Source organism: Lampetra planeri, chromosome 31 (genome assembly GCF_965212315.1).
Source record: "Lampetra planeri chromosome 31, kcLamPlan1.2.h2, whole genome shotgun sequence".
NCBI lineage: Eukaryota > Metazoa > Chordata > Hyperoartia > Petromyzontiformes > Petromyzontidae > Lampetra > Lampetra planeri.
Window position 1 is genome coordinate 4,065,911 of NC_136137.1, and position 19,740 is coordinate 4,085,650.

At 44.4% G+C, this 19,740-nt stretch overlaps 1 protein-coding gene across 1 annotated transcript in view; it reads left to right on the forward strand.

Moving 5' to 3' along the window:
- The first annotated feature begins 3,450 nt into the window (after positions 1-3,450).
- The window catches only part of SESTD1 (SEC14 and spectrin domain containing 1), a 34,289-nt gene continuing 17,999 nt past the window's right edge, over positions 3,451-19,740 (forward strand). The window contains exons 1-8 of the mRNA XM_078609048.1: positions 3,451-3,638; positions 5,959-6,054; positions 9,409-9,517; positions 11,147-11,237; positions 12,076-12,189; positions 13,130-13,243; positions 14,818-14,915; positions 15,951-16,003. Of these exons, the coding sequence (XP_078465174.1) occupies positions 5,970-6,054; positions 9,409-9,517; positions 11,147-11,237; positions 12,076-12,189; positions 13,130-13,243; positions 14,818-14,915; positions 15,951-16,003 (664 nt within the window). The 5' untranslated portion in view covers positions 3,451-3,638; positions 5,959-5,969. The remainder of the gene's footprint in view (positions 3,639-5,958; positions 6,055-9,408; positions 9,518-11,146; positions 11,238-12,075; positions 12,190-13,129; positions 13,244-14,817; positions 14,916-15,950; positions 16,004-19,740) is intronic.

Here is a 19,740-nt window from a genome sequence, read left to right on the forward strand (position 1 = left end):
ATATTATATCATAACTATATATATTTAAACATTATTTTTAATGTTATGTTTCGGCTTGGGTCTAATTGTCCACGGTCAACTGACGTTGGCTGTAATTGACTATTGTCCCTTACGTTATGGCAAGCTTCTGGGTCACTTCCAAAATAGTGAATCATATTGGTCGCGAAGGCCTACGCGTTAAACCAGAAATTTAACATTTTACACTGTGACGTCGAAGCGCCCCCCCCCCCCCCCCAAAAAAACACGGGGCCCGGGTCGGTCGCCTCGATTCGTCATGCCCTCGGGACTGGGGGCACGGAATCGTCGGCTCGGCCGGATTGGTTCTCGCCCCTCCCTCCCTCGTGCTGGGAAAATAGACCTTTGGCTCCTAGTTTGATGACGTACGTACGTTGAACTTCATTTGCACCGTACGTAGCCAGCCGTGTTAATCGAAGGTGCGTGGATGGGGTGGGGTACTGCTTTTAAAGGACAGAATCGTGAGATGAGCGGTAATCTCAGCCAGCTATTCCGGCTTTACGTACCTGGGCGCTGTTGTATTTTCCTCTCGTTTGTGCCTTGATGCTTAATAATAATAGATAAGTCAAACTCAGCTTCCAGCTTCAAGACAACCACGGATAAAAGTATACATGCTGGCTTCCATCAGCACTACCCTCCCCCTACCCTCCACTGTCTCATAATCCCTACACCTCAGACCCCCCCCCCCCGTCCGACGAAGATGTTAAACTCCCTGCCGCCAAAATAACAGGGGCTCATCTTGAAAGCAGAGGCTCACGTCCCTTCCAGCCGCTCATTCCATCCCTACCCCCAACAAACTCAACATTACTTCCCTGAATGCGAACGGCCTCAATCACCCGGTCAAGAGACAGAGGGAGGAGGGACTGACTCTCTACAGGTTATTTCAGGTGACCCATCTCTCCCATCTGGAATCGGGACAAAACGTGGGTTTTCCACTCCATGCACAAAGCCTCCAACGGTGGAGGGGTGGCAATTATAGTGCACATGAAGGTCAGGTTCACGCGCTTCTCTCAACATTCAGATCTCATGGGCCGATGCATCCTGAATGTTCACAAACCCCACGATCAGGTCAACTCCCACTTGCTGACAACACATCACTAAACTGTTGCAACAGAATTACGGTTATTGCAGGCGGTGATTGGAATGTTGCAGAAAAAAGTACGGCTGGGTAAATCCCACCACAGCAAGACGGGCACCCTGAACTCCAAAAGAGACCTCACATGGAATTAAAATCCCAGCTTTCATCAACTGCAGCCTCAACTGCTGTACGTTATTGTCAGCACACAGCACTCGGAGGCAAGCAATACTTTCTTTAGTCACTAAAACATTTACTTTTCCACCGAACGGATAGGGCGACTAGTTAGCACTGTTTATTTTGCTGTCTTCTAGCAAATGAAATATATAATTGTCCTATCCACATATGTCCATCATTTTTGGGAATGGCATTTCCCCTAACTCTTAAAGAGGACTCCGTTGTCCGTTAATAAAGTCATTCAATACTCTTAGCTAAAGCCTCTTTTACAGCTGTATAAACCCAAGTGACCCACTTGCAACATTTCAATATTAAACCAATGGCTCTTAAGGATATATATAACGCTAAGTAAAATGTAGCATATTCAACCAGTAAAAAAAACCTTGAGTTAGCCTCGACGTTTGGGCATGAAATGTACATGCTAATTATTTGTTTAAAAATATAAACGATAATTTCTAACTTTGAAAGTACCTCTTTAAGAGCCAGTTTAAATAGTGTGCCACATTTGCCAATACAGTACACGAAATAGTTTCTCACCATATGGCGCTTACTTTTAAGGATGCTTCCTGCTCATAGTTGAATGTTCAATCAACAAAGTAAACAGGATGATAGATTATACCAGATTCTTTCTGAGTAAACCCCTTACACTCCATTGCAACAGTTTAAATGCTCTTATGAATTATTTTCTTATTGCATTCAATGAATTAGGTATAGAATCAATTATGTTTGTTGAACCGAATCCTCCTTAAGGCCTCGCCCTTCATCACAATTAGCTACGATCAACCCACTGCCGAACGCAGGCCAATGTAAAAAAAACCCTTAATAACCACTTCTGGCATAGAGCCCCTTTTGCAAGTATTGTGACCATATGGTGCTAACTCTTAAGGATGCTTTTCCCGTTTCATATTAAATCACTAAAGTGTACAACTTGATTAGAAATGATGAGCTTCTTTGGGATCCAGCCCAAGCTTTGTACCCCGTTGCCAACATTTAAAAACTCTTGAGGCTGTGTTTAGCATTAAATGACGTGTATTTAATAAAAAAAAAATATACATAAGTTGAGACATTCCCATAATACAGCATCCCCCCACCCCACCCCTTGTATATGAAAACAAACATTGGGGTGCGTCATATAATTCGGTAGGTGTGTGAATGGAAGCGACGACCTCTGGGTTGTACGTCCAGTGGTGGTGTGCACATCAACAACACCTCACTACGTTAAGTTTCTGAGTTAAAAAGGAGAGACGCGTTACGTTCTTTTTACAAATGCAAAAATATGACGTCTGTCAAAAAAAGAGCTTCATAGCTCATCGGATTCCTCCAGTCTAAAATAAAGATTCTGTTCAAAAGATCTCTTAATTTATGAACCAGCTCCATTGCCAATATTTAAATATCGATTTAAAGCTTTCGTGACTGCAGGGATTCATCTAAAATAATACAAAAACATTGTATTATGTTTATTTATTATTATTTTATTATTTCCCTTCTACGTGACTTTACCGAAAGAACCAAGAAGATGAATATTTAAATACTCTTAAGGATGCTTTGTGTTGCTGCTGCAAATGGTATCACTTTAACGTAAATCTGGCTGTCGCCTGATGAAGCTAGTTGTTATTACTGGCGAAACGTTAGACTCAAGATTGTAAATGTTGTGGCTTTGTTCTCCAACACACCGGTGTGCTGTACTAGTGAGGAATTGGTACGTTCTGTTTTACGTGTCAAACCTTACTCATTGGCTGTGTCGGGTGTTGGCTGGTTTAACAGCACTTTCATATATTTAAGTGATGTAACCCAAAAAAGCCTGGATTTTGGATATTTATATATTTTCGCAATCTAACCCCGAAAAAACAGTATTATGGATATTTATATATTTACGTGATCTAACCCCAAAAAAAAACCCAGTATTATGGACATTTATATATTTACACGATCTAACCCAAAAAATCCTGTATTATGGATATTTTTTTGTTTACGTGATCTAACCAAAAAAAATCCTGTATTATGGATATTTATATATTTTCGCAATCTAACCCAAAAAAAACTATATTATGGCTATTCATATAGTTACGCGATGTAACCCAAAAACCCCTTGCATTATGGATAATTACGTGGTGTTTTTTTTTCTCCTCGATCATCCTTAAGAGCAACCGGCTCCTCCCACCCCCCGCCCCCACGTACTTAAGGCAACTGGGGAAGGCCAAACGCCTCCCCCCTCGCTCCGAAAATAACTGTGCTCTGCCTATCGCACAACGCTGCTGCCTGCTGCAACCTCCAGCAGCAAGCAACCTCCAGCAGCAAGCAACGCCGTCGACAAGACACAAAACACCGCTTCACCCTAAAAGATTTTAAAAACACACGCGCGCGCGGACAGGTAAGATGAGAGAGACAGAGATTCGGTCTGGGTTTTTTTTTTGTTAAATAATTTTCGCTTCGTTCGGCTGCGGTCGTTGGGGTATTTGTTGTTGTTGTTGTGGTGAGAATTTTTGAAAGAAGCTGCCGCTGCATAGAAACGCGAGATTTGACAATAGGTGGCGGCGAGGGCCTAGCGCGAGACCCCGTAGGTGCAGTGCGAAGCGGTGTAGACTAGTAAGGGCGGCTGGGGTTCGGTGGGGGTTTCCCCGCAGAGAGGGATCAGGCCGCACGCCTCCGTCCCCCGAAGTGTTTTTTTTTTCTCTTTGACAAAACATTCGTTATTGCGTTGAGCTACACGCGTACGTGTTTTGTAAACGGCGCTTATGGATGTTGTGTAAGCTTGTCGGTCTGTAAACCCTTCGAGTTATAATCGCGTGAAGTTATAATCAGCGACAGTTGTCTGCCCGTGATTCGGGGTGGGTTTTTGTTTAGGTGAATGCGCGGTTGTCGATTTGCGTTTATTGATTTGCGAACGCCATCGAGTGTCAAAAATGAACACTTACATTATCACCCTTGTTGTGTGCGTGTCTTTTTATATTCGCGATATTGTTGATGTAAACGCCGTTGTTGCTTTTATTTATTTATCCACGGCGCCGCTATCAATGTGTGTGCCCTGTTGTGTTGTGCCGTCTGTAACACGTTTCACGAGTAATTGGACGCTGCCGGGCCTGGCTGTGATTAGGGTGTTTTTTTCTTGTTTGCTGGATGTGATCGTGAGTGTATTTGTTTGTTGTAAAGGGGCCGTTCTTAAAACGAGGAAAACTGCCGCGACCCAAGCGAAAGGTGATTTAAGTCGATTGTGACCGAAATTCGTTTTCTGGGGTGTTTAGGCAAAAGCATGCGTTGCTTATCAATGTGCTTGCTGGATGCTGACTTTGCCGGCTTCCGATCGGATTTAGGAAGCGAATTACTTTGTCTACTGATTACCCAAAGGGATTGTATCCAGTGTGTAAGTGTGTTAAGCGTGAGACGTGAAACATTTCCTAACGGGGAATGAGACCTCCCTCAACCAGTCATCCTCCGGAAGAACTGAATTGTTTGTAGCACAAATGAGACAACACTGTAATTGGTTCTTAGAAACGTTCTATTCCTTACCAAATACTCGACTATATTTGTGGCAAGTTTCAGCTTCCTCGCACTTTGTAAAACACGATTATGTGTGCAATATACCATGTGATAATCTGACTGCAACCACATCTGTGTGTGTGTGTTGTTGTTGCCTTGTTATGTTGCTCATGTCCAACATCCACACTTGAATATACCATTACCGCTGTCTGGAATGCGCTGCTGTTTTAATATGATTTATCTTTACTACTGCCCTTGACCATATCACCTGGAATGCGGTTAGTCTCATCAGAACTTTCAGAAGCTGAAGCAAGGTTGAGCCGGGATGGTGATGACTGAGAAGCCGCAGCCACAATTCATAGAGCAGGCCCCTACAATTTTCAGCAGAGTCCAGTAAAATGCATTGTTATACTGTACCTCCTATGCTCCCCAACTTCACCAACCCGCACTGACCAGTGTGGTGAAGCATGGTCCAGTCACCCCAAAGACCCGTACCACATGGGAAGACATTCATCATTGGAGCTGTACACGTTATAAGTGAAGTGTTTTACAATGACACTTTGCATGCGCTCACAAACTTGGTGTTTTCGTGGGATATTCTCAGGGGAGTTCGTGAGATTTGCTTACATTTAGTTAAAAGGGGCCATTACAAAATGCGCTTCGTTAGGTATTGTTATGTCTGAAACAATGCCGATGTTTGGGAATGGTAACCTTGAGTTCACATCCTTAGAATAGTTTTTATTATATTTTACTGTTTCAGAGTTGGGCGTGATTATGCCACCGTTCTTTTTGTACTGCATTGCACAAGTGATTAAACTATTTTTAACGGGTTAATCGCAGACGTATGGTGAAAATAGTCAATAATACGTTTACGATTAGTGCTTAATAGTGCCTATGACTAAATCTCCCAGAATACCTCCGATTTCGTCAGATCTAGCTAAGCATGTTTGGGTCTGGATGGGCGACCACCTTGCATCACGAGCAGCATAATCCATTGTTGTCCTCTACTTCTATGCTCTCACATTCTATTCTCCTCACTCTCAGCAATCTACAGGCGTGGTGAGGCCCCTCATCTGCCAGTGGTTTGACATATGGCAGCACGTGTACACACTGTTGCTCTGCATTGTAATACTATCAATAATAATCATAAGAGCCACACCCATGCCGTGTCACACTTGATGTAATGTTCATTGTTATGTTTTTCCTTCTCGCAGAGGACAAAAACATGGGCACTCCGCAGAAGTTTGTGTCAAATATAGAAGAAGCAATGCTGTTGGAAATATTGAAGAAGAAGCTGGCATTTCTGTCGGGTAATTTCTGGCGCCTTCTTGTTGTTGCGTATTCTGTTGTGGTTTTGTTACAAACACGTTAAAGAGGAAGCGGCCATACATCCCAATGCAGAACCCTCTTTAAAAATGTATTGAGACTCGACGAGGTCTCTATTATACAGAATTCCAGCAGCTTCTGTTTTTTTATGTACGTGGATATTTGTTATATATGCAATTAAACGTATTAATGCATTGCATGAATATGGGAGTTAAGCAGCGTATAATAAATAGACTAAAGTTAAAAAGATGATTCGTGGGAAACATTTTGATATTTTATTTGGATTTCTCTCAGGATGAATAAAGATTCTGATTCTGGGTATAAAATACAATATGAATGTATGAAGTGATGAAATGCATTCGTATTCTGTCATTCATATGTGTATGTACCAGTTCTATTTTACTTGAATTATCGTTTAAACCTACATTCTTCCAACTAACCACCCACTAAGCGACTGCTTTATTGCCATTTAAGAGCTTGTAGCTCCGAGTGGGTGCATTGGGTTTGTTTGGTTAATTGTTGGTATTTGTGGGACACTTTTGAGGGCAGCATGTCCAAAGAAATGTATTGTTTACAGTCTCCGGTTCATCCCAGTTCATCCCAATTTCTCCGCATGTTTGTACTTGTCACATATTTTTTAGCCCGCTTTGACGTGACACAAATCGTGTTTCTTTACGATCGGTCACCGGGGGAGTCCCATGACCTTCAGGTTGCTGAGTTTGACCCTGCTTCTCAATGGATGAGCCGGGTGGAAAGAAAAAAAAACACTGCCTCAGCTTTTTTTACAGGACTAATGTGCAAATGCAAAGATGTGCTTGTGCTTCGAAATACATTAATACTTCACCAGAACTGGAATGAACTGGCAATGTAGCCAGGATAAACGCCCCAATAAGTTGAAACAGAGCTGCGGGCCTAAGCAAGGAATGTCATTGTTACTATTAAGCTTTCAGCCAGTGACGAGATGGATTCTAGAAATGGGCAGATTGTGGAATCGGATTAGGTGAATGTGATTTGGGGTGGATGGTGCAGGGGGGGGGCGTGCTGTGTGTTCATTGCCAAGCAGCTGGGAGTGGGGGTTAGCCAGAGGGAGAATTAGGCTGAAGCCAGAATACTTGAGTTTCATCCAAACAACCTGACCCCTGACCCCTCTGGCTTCTCAGCATTTGAGAATTCCATAACGCGTCTATTATTTCACTGTTTGAACGCCACAACTTTAGAATGCAATTTTGAGTTGCGGTTGAGACTGTGGCCCATGAAACCCACATCTGTTTTCACAACAATGTTCAAATGCTATAGCCCTGCTAGAAAGCATTATTATATGCAGGAAATGGTAAACGTATCAATATTGCATTGTTGAAACACTCTTCTGCATCGTAAAGAAAAAGGCTACTGTGAATATGGTCATAGGTCATGAAATGGAAACGAAACAACAAAACACAAAAACAGCTCTTGTAGATGCACACCTAGGCTGTGTATTCTGGTATACCAACTCACACTCACCAGCACGGTGAAGTATGGTTAAATAACTTCCATAACCTGCATAGTGTGGGAGGGGCGGGAGGCGGGTCTCTCGTCTCGCAGTGGATTGACAAACGCCATACGTGTGTATTTTTCAACAGTTAAGTGTGCAATGTAGATGTTTTTTTGTACATTAATTTGCACTGGAGAGAAAAAAAAACACCCAAAATTCCCACCAAAGAAGGCTTTCACAAAGTTCACACAGTTTTTGTTGCCGTAATCATGACTTGTTCATGTATCATCAACCACAAAACTCAAGTCGGGCATATCGCGTGGCACAGTCTAGCCACTTAAATGCACTGTTGGCCGAAACAAAAATAAAACCATTAAAACAAACTTTGGTGGAGGGGGAAATCCAAACAAACTTTATCTGTGACATGAGTAATAACTCGATGAACACCAGGAACTTAAATAGTGCTTCCCACCCCTAGAGTTAGTAAAAACCCCCGTACACACTTGTAGCTTGCCCACAGCATTACCCATTTGTCTTTGGATAATTTGAATTTGCAGTCGCTGACTCACACCTGTGTTTACACATTGAGTGGCCCCTTTCAAACAAGGTGTCTATTGTAAGAGGTGGAACCAATTATGGTCCTAACGTATGCAGTCGCCCTGCACTTTTGTGCACTGTGATTGCATATATACGGCCCTTTTGTCAATCCACTTCGAGATGACGGCATGAGGGTATTTTTATCCATACTTCACCATGATGGTCAGTGCTGGGTTGGTGTAGACTTGCAGAACGTGAATGGATTTGGCTGCCCCGTGCTCTGCTGCGCTACATACACACAGTGCTGCACCATATAACGTGCTGCTGTGCATGGTGGGACGCACTATCCTGGCTTTGCGATGCCTCCCATCCAAGATATGATGAGGTCGGGCACATTCTGGGTGATTTGGTCAGAGGTGTTACAGTACTACGCAGCGAGTCCATTTACCGCTAATTTAGTGTGGAGTACCGCTCATCTCTATTGGAGGCCTTGAGCCAGAGTTGAAAATTCCACATTCCTATGATGGGAAAAGGCTTTTTCAAAGGATAACCAGTGAACATTTTTACGATTAATATTGTATATCAGTTTGATGCAATAATTTTATCCACAAAATCTTAAAACAGCTAGACCACCTCTGGCGTGGATTATAAATGATCCCTTTTGATCAATATATCATTTACATTTCATTTTACATGAATTATTTAGGCAAAATGGGGTGCACATCTCAAGATGCTCTCCAGAAAAGTGAAAGTGCGTATATTTATTTTATAGTGGCAGCCATGCGTGGGCAGAGACTCTTGAGCCTGGACTTGGGCAGGGGGAAGGGATAAGAGGAAAGAAGTAGGAGAGCAAGGGGGGGTAGAGTCGGATGCGAGGTGAGAGGAAGAATTGGTGCATGGAGGGGAGTAGAGCGAGATGAGAGAGGCACTTGCACGGATCGGAGTCAGAATTATATTTAATAAATTATCATCTTTATTTAGACCGGAGGAATCCAATGAGCTATGAGGCTCTTTTTCACACATGTCTAGGGTGAGGTTTAGATGCGAGAGTTAGTGGAGTGGCTGGAGAAGAGTAGAGTGAGATGAGAGGTTGGGACAGATGGGTAAGGTTGAGTCGGTGGAACTTCTGAATAATGGTGAGTGTGATCTTCAAAGTGGTCTGCGCTTGGGTTGGGAGATAGTGGAAGCATTTGAGGTAAATGTGCGATGCGCTGTCATTTACCGGTGCAGGTGAGAAGTCCGGCAGCAGCAGTATAAATTAAGGACTCGTAACAGAATTACACGGAAGTCCTTTTCTGTCTCACACCGTCGCCATCTCTGTCCCCTGCAGGTGGCAAAGATCGCCGCTCCGGCCTCATCCTGACGATTCCTCTCAACTCGGATCAGAACAACATCGACGAGATCAACGTGACGCTTAACTACCTCCTCAGTATTCCCAGGCAAGTCGGCCCTGTCCTCCCCACCCCCCCAAAACCCAGGAGCGACATACAGCAGCCCAGGCGCCACCGTGAAGCTCGGATATCAAACCCTCCAGTTGGCCGTTTGCCCGCGAGCAACTTTGTTTGCACTCTAGCGCTACAGTTCCTGAAAAAACAATTGGGGGAAGAAAAAAAAATCTCTCGTGGGATGGCATTTCACACCGCCCCAAAGCCGAGTGTGTTGATATTAATGCACTGAGCATATGTGGTGTAAAAGCTGCGGAGACGGAGTGTCTGCCGCTTGTTTTGAAGGACGTTTTGCCCAGAGGTGTGTTACCCGCACTTTACATCACCATGAGCCCCGTTCGCCAGTTGAGCAAAAGTGTGTGTTGGCGTAACCTGCAATGTATGTAGCAGAACATATTACGGATAGTAATGTGAATTAAATCAAACTTAACGTGTCGTCGCTCATCATTCGTTGATTATAATGATGTTCTGTTATGATAAACGAGTGTACATAATCACCCTCTGTGTCATCCTTCTTGGCCGGTTTGACAGCTCTTGAGGTTTTCATTTGGACAGGTGAAAGGTTATGGTCTCAGAGTCATTTGTTTGCGTTTGCCCTTAAGCTACAATGACCTCCGACCTCATCACCTGCCCGTACAACTTTTTTCAGAAACGTTTGCTCACACCAGGGCTTTTGGCAAGGTGGCCAGGACGTGACAGTACAGCAAGTAGAGCGAATTCATCCGCGCAGAGCATTGAGTGATGCCCCCTGTGTGTTTGTGCGTTTTCGATGGTGTGATCCAATTTCATCCCACAAGTCGTATTAATGGAACGTGCCAAACATCCTTAGGCAAGACCGCCACAAGCAGGTCCTAAAACTCGGCGAGACTTTGCCGTGTGAACCAAGTGCTTCATTAATATTACATTGCACATTGTATGAAAACTCCTAACAGCACAATGCCAACCGCAGCCCCAATGTGACGTTGCGTGTGCTCCGCATTATGCTGAAGTCGCTTGGCAGCGGCACCGGCAATTTTAATTGCCATTGAAGACATCATAACCATTCCATGTGACGATAAGTCACGCGACGCCCGTTGCCAAGTTGCTTCTTAAAACAAAAACATTCTCCCAAGAGCCACAACTCTACGTGGTTATCACGTCACTAGTTGACACCGTTAATTTACCAGACTGTTGCTTAAACTTGATTTGAAGCTTTCGTGACTGCAGGAATTACTCTTTGGTTCTTTCGGTAAAGTCACGTAGAAAGAAAATAAATTAATAAATAGAATACGACGTTTCGATTGCAACACAAGCAACCGTCATCAGGTAGAACTAAATTTGAGAGAGAGACAAAACACAGACACGGAGACACACAGACAGACACACAAGCAGAGAGAGACAACACAGACACACAGTGTGACATCCTTTGTGCATTGGACATCAAAGACACCGTTACATCATGAATTGAAAATTTTAAGCGCATTCTGAATTGAAAACTCATTTCTTTAAAACTGCTTTTTGTATTTAGTTTGTTGTCTTTCCCCCACACCTCCGATTAACACGGTTGGCTACGCACGGTGTGAAAGAAGTTCACCTACATACATGAATGCTGATAATAATTTGGAGGACTGTTCGGCATTGCAGTGAGAAGTGCAAGTCCCGTGGCTTCACTGTGATTGTCGATGGGCGGAAGGCTGCGTGGAATCTGGTGAAGACGGTGGTGCTGACGTTACAGGTGACTTTTTTTTTACCTTTCCCATTCTAGCACCTCCTGTATCTCGTAGACCAGTGGTTCTCAACCGGGGGCGGTGGGGGGGCATGCGGACCCTTGGGGATGCGTGGCAGTGTCCCAGGGGGTACGTGGGTTGATTTTCAAATGTGTTAAATTATATCATACATGAGAGTTATTGGTGAATAATCATGTACGAATCTGCCGGTTATCAAATAACTAGGGTAAAAATTTAATCCGCATGGTGATGTAGAACGATCTAAAATTTCTTATTAAACCCACTCATCATGAACAATGTGCTTTGCAAAAGTAACCAGCATGCAAAGCGTCCGTTGAATATTTTGTATTTTCTTTATTCGCTTGCAGTTGCTATCTAGTTAGGATACTTCACGAAAGGGGAAATTGGTTCAAATATTGATGTTCATTATTAATTTATTTATTTCTCAGAACCATGTTGGGTCTGACAAGGGGGGGGGGGCGGTACTTGATTGAAACTAAATTTAAACAAGGTGCACAGTATCCAAAAACCACTCCTGTAGCTCAGAGTCATGCATGTTTCAGGGTATTTGAAAGTATTGTAAGTGCGTATAATGAAACTGGTTCCCAGGAGCAATCCTGGACTACACCGCCACACATTTGGGTTTGACAGCATGGTGTGGGGTGTTTTCACATTTGTGTATTGTCAGGGGCCGCACTAAAGGCCACCAGGGGCCGCCAGTGGCCCGCGGGCCTTGCAACGAAGAACACTGGTTTTCAGGAAGCAATGCGATCACCGGATATTGCATCGTCACTGATCTATACGCACGTATACAATTACGCGTGGTTTTTATTTCTCGCGTTGCAGAACGTCATCCCGGCGGAAGTGTCCCTCGTGTGCGTCGTGAAGCCCGACGACTTCTGGGACAAGAAGTTCACGCACTTCTGCTTCTGGAAGGAGAAAAACAGGCTTGGCTTTGAGGCATGTTTCAGTAGGAATGTTGAAAAGAATTACGGTCCTTTGTCAATTGACCCTTTCTGAGATGTTTGTGAGTTGCAGGGCAGGTCCCGTTCACCGCCGAATCTTGGAATGCGCAAGCATTTAGCGTAAATTTTATTTGGAGAGGCGTTGCGCCACTGTTTTAAAGACATTGTGCTCACCGCAGAGAACTGTAGTATACGACCGCACTCTATGACAGCTGGCACCAAAGTGTGTCACACGCCCTTCCGCATGACCATTTTTCTTCCGATTCTGTTCCGATGCCGTACACCTATGTGGTACGTACGTTATCGGAATCGTCATCGGAACGCAATCGGAAGAAAAACCGACGACGTACACGTCATCATGTTGCGATTTCAAGTCCTGGAACGGATTCAGTTTGGCTCATCATCTCTCCGAGGTCAACATAACAAAGTGCTGCTTAGGGGAAGTCAACAATATGGTTTTTCTATGGCTAGACCTACCCCCCTCCATGGGAATGTGGAATTTTCAGTTGCTGCTGTAAACAGGAAATGAACACCATCGCAACACCCACCTACTGGGCTGTGAGTTGCCCAAGAGTTGGTAATACAACAAGCCGGTTGTTGTAGGTTATTCCCTGATGTGCCATGGCAAGGCAACAAAAACCCATCGCTGTACCTTAACTGTGCTCCAGCGTCAGGCAGTACGGTCAAATAGCCCACACAGTGTTGGAAGACCCTCATCCAGCAGTGGATTGACATGTATACATCCCCTCATGTAATGGAATGCTGATACATTCCTTGGGAGTTTTGGTTTTCTCCTGCAATCAAGAGCACGCTCAAGTAAAGAATCGGTTCAACTTTCTCAGGTCGCATATTATATATATATAAGAAAAAATTGTCTTGAGGTCCAGTTGAGGCTTCCCTGTGTAAATAACCGATTGTTGTTGTTTGCGTTTTAGGTCATCCTGGTGTCCGCTAACAAACTGACGCGCTACATAGAGCCATGTCAGCTGACGGAGGAGTTTGGAGGAACGTTGAAGCACAATCACGTGGACTGGGTTTCTAAGCGCATGGTGCGTCACGCCTCAAATGCACTCCCCTTCCAAATCAACACTCTGTCCATTGCTTATCTGTGAAAATAATGTAACGATGCATGCATATAAAAGAGCCCTCTATATAAAAGCCGCATACAAGCAATCCTCAAATTACGACCACCTGCGGTTACGAACACAAGCATTTACGAATCAGCTTCCATCCTATATATATTCGTTTTTTTTTAACATTGACTTAAAACGCAAACTCTTGCTTGCACATCGAACCGCGGCACTATTTTGTTCGGCTGAGCGATGCTTCGCGAGATATAAACGAGTCTGCCTCGTGCTGGGAGTGAGTGCTTGTGTGTGCGTGGGTATTTAAATGCGGTAGATTGCTGTGTTCTGGCTTACGAACGGTTCGACTTACGAACAGGTCTCGTGAACAAATTGTGTTCGTAAGTAGGGGACTGCAAATACTGGGTGTTTCCCACGTGAATTGTGAATCGTGTGTGACGTTTACATTCGCTGCGTAATGATAACGCGGAATAATATCGACGCACGTATCGAGTTTGCGCGACGACGTGACGCGTGCAGGGTGAAGTCGTGGTCACGTGATCCTCGGGGGCCCATGGGGGGGTGGGGAGGTGGAGGTCATTTGGTGGTAACGTGTGCCGCTTGACCACTGTGTGTAGTGTTTGAAAACACATTTTGCTCTTATTTGGAGACCTAAAACTTGTTTCATTGTCACCTACTTTGAGTATATCTCCGCCTATGACCAAAGCAAGAGATTGTGCCTGATCTCATCAGATCATAGAAGCTAAGCAGGCTTTAAACCTGGATAGACTGTGGGACTATATGTGATGCAGCAAAGGGCAGTGGAGCAATATTCGGACTGTATTTATATGATCCCACGTCTATGCTCCCAGCCTTCAACAATTCATGCACTGACTGGCGTTGTGAATTATAGGCAGGTAAAATAAACTGAACAATTTTTTTTATTTTAGCAGGTAAGGCCCAGAGGCCACCTGGCCACAAATGATAGCCCAACGAAGTGGCCTTTCTTGTGGAAATGTATTGCAGCTAAATACTCGTAACGCGTGATGTTGATTCTAAATGTGAAGGGAAAAACCAGTGGACCTGGAAAAAATCCATGCGACCACGGGGAGAATATCCAAACTCTAGATAGGCATCAGGGCTGGGATCAAACCCACGACCTCTTGTATACCAGGCAAGGTAGTTAGCTCACCATGGTGGCGAGATGTTTTCTCTTACTCACCAGTGGTCGAGACTCATAACCGAGTGGCAGCCTATAGAGGAAAAATGCCTGACAGTATGTGGTAAGATATCCCATAGTGATAAATGCACTTCTACAATGCAGATGATCCAGGTTGAAATCCTGACCACGATGCTCAACAGGAATGGGAATTGGCCTGGGCCCTCCCCAGTGTCAATTTTTGTAAAACACGAGTACACCACGTCTCGCCACCATGACCCACACTGCACCGGGAGGTCCTCGTCGAACAGTGGATTGACAATGGGGCTGCACACGTGCTCGAGATGATCTCTCACCCTTTTCTCCCGTGCGTTGTCTCGTTGCTCGCCCCCCCCTGTAGGCGTTTGAGAAGTTTGAGAGAGACTCCTTGACGCTGCTCAGCGAGATGGCGCGAGTGATGAACGGAACGAAAACGTCAAACCAGCAGAGTGGAAATCTGTAAGCATCAGCAAATGGTGGCGCTTCACGGGCTTGTTTTGTACCGATGGCTGATTAGCGGTTTGAAAATTTATATTTCTCCCCATTGATGGTGGTCATCTCCGTTGCTGATCCTGAGCCAGTCAGTTGTGAGAAGTATGTACATATTTATGTACGTTTAACTTTTTTAGCACCGTACGGTAGCCAACTGCTGATCGGAGGTGCGGGGGAAGGACAACAAACTAAACACAACAAGCAGTTCTAAAGAAATGAGTTTTCAATCTAGATTTAAAAGTGCATAGCTCAAGTGGCTCCTAATATCGGCAGGAAGAGCATTCCAGACGGCCGCAGAAGCACATTTGAAAGCTAACTCAGCCAGGTGGCACCCTGATTCGATTTCTCAACTCCCAAATGGAATTGCAGTGAGCGCAGTCCTTCATCCCTGCAAGGTTTATGAAATGAGTAATCTTTTTTGAGCAGAGAATGGCCCTTGCCACGAAAAGGTGCAGTGCTTCTCTCTCAGAAAGCAACCTTCAATCAAATCACCCGGAATGCGCCAGGTCTCGCCAGGTCTCCGAAGCAAAGCAGGGGTAGAGCCTGCATAGTGCTTGGATGGGTGACCACCTTGCACAAATGGTTGTCATAGTCAGCGGGGCGACGTAGTGAAGTACTGTAAAATAACTTCCACGACCCGCACGAAGTGGGTGGTCCTCATCCAGCAGTGGATTGACAAAACGCCGTACTTACATTTGAATGCAGTAGAAACGGGCCGTTACTTAACAACATGGCTGTTTCCGGTTTCTCATTCTTGGTGCAACCTCACCATGGTGGTACTTGCTTTAATTACCATGGAGGGACACGTACAATGATGATGATTCAACCGCAAGCACAGTGGACTCCCATCGAAGTGGTTCTATCTCCTTATTAGCAGCGCATTGCAGGCATTTGATGCCGTGCAGTAATTGCGGTTCTTGTTTACGTTATGACATTCTGTTGCTGCCTTGTACAAAGTGTTTGTTGATTGAAACGTTTTGGTTCATTTTGTGTCCTTTGCAGACCCTCGGACGAGCACATGCTCTCTGGCGACCCCGAAGCCTATGCTGAAAATGGTACGGTCCTCTGATTTTCTACGTCTGGTTAAAATTTTAATCATTGTGGTCATTGTCCCTATCTAATATCTATCCACTGCTGTATCAAGGCCTACCCCAAGCCGTCACCATCCCACGTGGTCACGCCGATCGCATGGTGCCCTTGTCACAGTAGATGTCCTCTCGCGGGTGTGGTCACCCTGTTGGCCGCGCTTCCGTTGGTCTCAAGCCCAGGCCATCACCCACATGCGTCTGTATTAATTCGATAATTTTGCTGCTATACATTTTCACATGATAAGCCACTTTGTTGAGATATCATTTGTGGCCAGAGTGCTTCTGAAAAAGAAGCTAATAGCTCAGTTGGCTTCACCTGGTAAGGTAAAAATATTTTTGTTTTATTTGTGTATATGAACCTTATGGCAGTACCCCAGGGTACCATAGTATCGCGGCTCTCGCATAATTTCCAAGACTGTCCCCTTTTCCAAATCCCAGTTCCGTATTTAAATGGTCAAAACAATGTCCCCTAACTTGCGTTTTATTCCGCTCATCCATGCGTTCCTCTTTCTGTCCCTCCGGTGTGATTCAAAACGTTCACCTCTCTTGATGTTTCCTTGCATACTGCTCAGCTTTTTGTTTCCATCATCTTTGTAAATGTGCGTATTTCTGAATTGTTCTTGATATATCTGGCAAAGCCTTCCAAAGTCTGAAACGTCTGAAGCATTCTGCACTGGAATGCTTGGCATATCCCCAAATAACTTACATTGAACTACCCATTGAAAATGTACACGTACAAACGCAATAATACATTGTAAATTAAGAATGAGTAAATTTTTTGTGTATGTTAAACATAAAATACTATTGTAAATAGATATGTAAAAACAATCAATTTTCAGCAACTGAAGCCACAGTATTTCATTTGGATTATTGAAATGTTGCGGGCACAACTTAAGTGCACCATTAAATCGCATTAAAACTTTGCCCTCCCAAGTGCAGGGCTGTGCGTGAATGATGATGATAATTGACACTTGTAGGTCACTGTTACTTCCCAGCACGGCAACCCATATAGACTTGGCATCTCTTACTGTGGCCTTGAAAGATTTGGCATCGTTGGTTTATGCTGAAGGAAGCTTGTAAATGTGTTTTTTTTAATCGCCACTTTTTGTCTCGCGGGCCGTGGCGGAAGTCGACTGCCATTTGTCTATATCTTTGCCTTTTTAAAATGTGCCTTCTGATGACAGCTGAACAATTCAAAACACATGGTTCCAAAATAAATATATATATATATACACGAGCTAAAACCGGCATTATTATTATAGTGTGAAAATAGTTCAAAACGTGTTTCATTTTATTCGAAATGCACAGCAGAAAAATGTACTGTAATTTTTTCTCTCCAAATAACCAAATTCATTCCTCCCATAAGCTTCCTGTTATTCCATAAGCACTCCAGTGCTGCACATATCAATCTTGCATTCATTCAACACATATGGACATTTTAAAGGCGTTATGGGATTTACGTGTGTTTTGATGTCTCTACATCAGTTTGGGGACCTGAAAGTTCCAGGCCAGGCTGTGTGGACAACCTCAGAAAAATGACATGGACCTTCCTGATTTCTAAATCGGATCTCTTTAAGCCGACATAATATCGATGTAGAATTCCAAAGGGGGAACAACTTTGGACGGCCCCAGCGCATCCGTGCGTCGGTTTGAGGGCTTGAGGTTGGGTTCGGGGTGCTTGAAATTCTCGGACTGTTGCTCCCGTGATCGCATTTGATAAATTCCTGCACCGCCACGTGACAATGTGCTTTAAAAACCGCTATCGGTGGATCGCACCATTTCCAGATGGCAGTGATCTAACTCCAAAAAAGAGCCTCAAAATGTGGGCCACTTTTTTGTTGTTATCTGGACGTGTGATTACTGGCTAACTTGATGGCTGATACAGTACATGATCCTTAAGGAGTAAACCCACAAGCGGTCGTATCTCGGTCCTGCCTATGTCTAAAATAATGTAGTGACAGCTTTAAGTCTCTTTGAGTTGGTGTCTAAAGCAAGAGGCTGTGTGCATTACGCACGCATTGTGGCCATGTCACATGACACGCAGGGCATGACGCACGTTTCTGCGCGAGTTTCTCATTGTGTGCAGAGTGTCAGAATCGGTTCACGCTACTGCTGTTTCAAACACATTTTTGCTTCTTGGAATCAGCTCTCTGCTGCTGCTGTGTCTGCAACCTGCCCTCTAGTCGGCTGCTTATGGCCAATTCTCTCCGCAATGCACCCGATTCTGTCGCATCTTGGAAGCTATGCAGGATTGAGCGTGGGTGGGGGTAGTGCTTGGATGGGCGACCACCCTGCGTGATGGCACGCAGGGTGCTCTCGGCTACCTTGGGGCTACGTTGTCATCAGAGGGCAGTGCAGCAAAAGTTATTGTATTGTGCTCTGCGCCAATGTCTATGCATACCACTTTCACCAACCCATTGACTGGTGTCGTCTAGGCCTTCACCCAGCTGTAGATTGACTGAATGTACGTACATTGTCAGCTACAACTGTGTGCTCGGCACCTCTGCTTTGGTATAGCTCCTGTGCAGCGGGGAAACGCACTTCCGGATGCAAGAAGAAGCGTTAAACGTCTTCCGTATACGACTGTTTAAACTGGGTCTCTACCCTGGCTGGAGGAAAAGGAGCGGCTGCCTCTCCTTTCCTCTGCTGCCCCGACCGCATGGACCTCCCTCCCCCTTTCCCCATCCATGCCACCCAACCGACTCGCTTTCCCGTGTTCTAAACTCGACGCCACACGTTTTCCCCCTTTGCCGACAGTTAGATGTGGCGTCGCCCTGTCTACGGCATTGACTCTTGCACTTGTAAACTCTGACGTTTGTAAACGGCGTGCGGATCTTACGTGCATGCTTTGTGTTTTATATAGGTTGGCTCTCGATTATTGGTCGGTGGAATATCTAGTTTTGCGGATTATAATGGTGCTTACATGCGTACGCTGGTTTAATTACAAGCTGCTCCTCGCTCGTTGAGGGTCACTGCCGCATTGTCCACTTGACCGCACGAATGTCAGCAAGTGAAACATTCTGCATGTTAACCCCTATTGTTTTTCAGGCATGCAACAAATGTATTTGGAAAGCTACGTTCACGTCTGTTTTTTATTTATCTGGGCCACCCTTCCCTCCCATTACGTCAGATAATTTAAGGGTCGACTGAACCCCTCCTTCGTAATGTGGAACTCTTTGCATCATATGTCCTTGTAGCCTTCCTGCAACATGCAGAACTCTGTGCATCATTTGCCTTGTATTGTATGCGTGCTATCATAGTATCACTTGTTTACCCCTCCTTCAACCATAACTGTGCCGATCATTGAATGACCTTTGCAGTTTAGCACTTTGTTTATATAAATTATGTTTCACCATTGGAACCTCATTTGCCAGTACAATATATGATAATTGTTTTTTTACGACAGATAGAAGGGTAAAAAACCAATTATCAAATTATGTTTCATTAATAAATTCACGTGAAGACAAGCAATGCTTTTGAAGGTATAATAGGTGAAAGTTACTACATTTCTTGAATTGAGCAAAGTTATAAGAACTTGACAAAATAGGTCATGCAGCTGTTGTTGCTGACCAACTCCCCGCCTATACGAAAGAAGAAGTGAGCCTTTCCTGTGTTAAGAATTTCACATTGTCTGAAGCTGACTACCTGTGTGTGTGTGTGCGAGCGTGTGTATGTAAGGGAAGCGGTAGTGTAGCAGTTCGCGT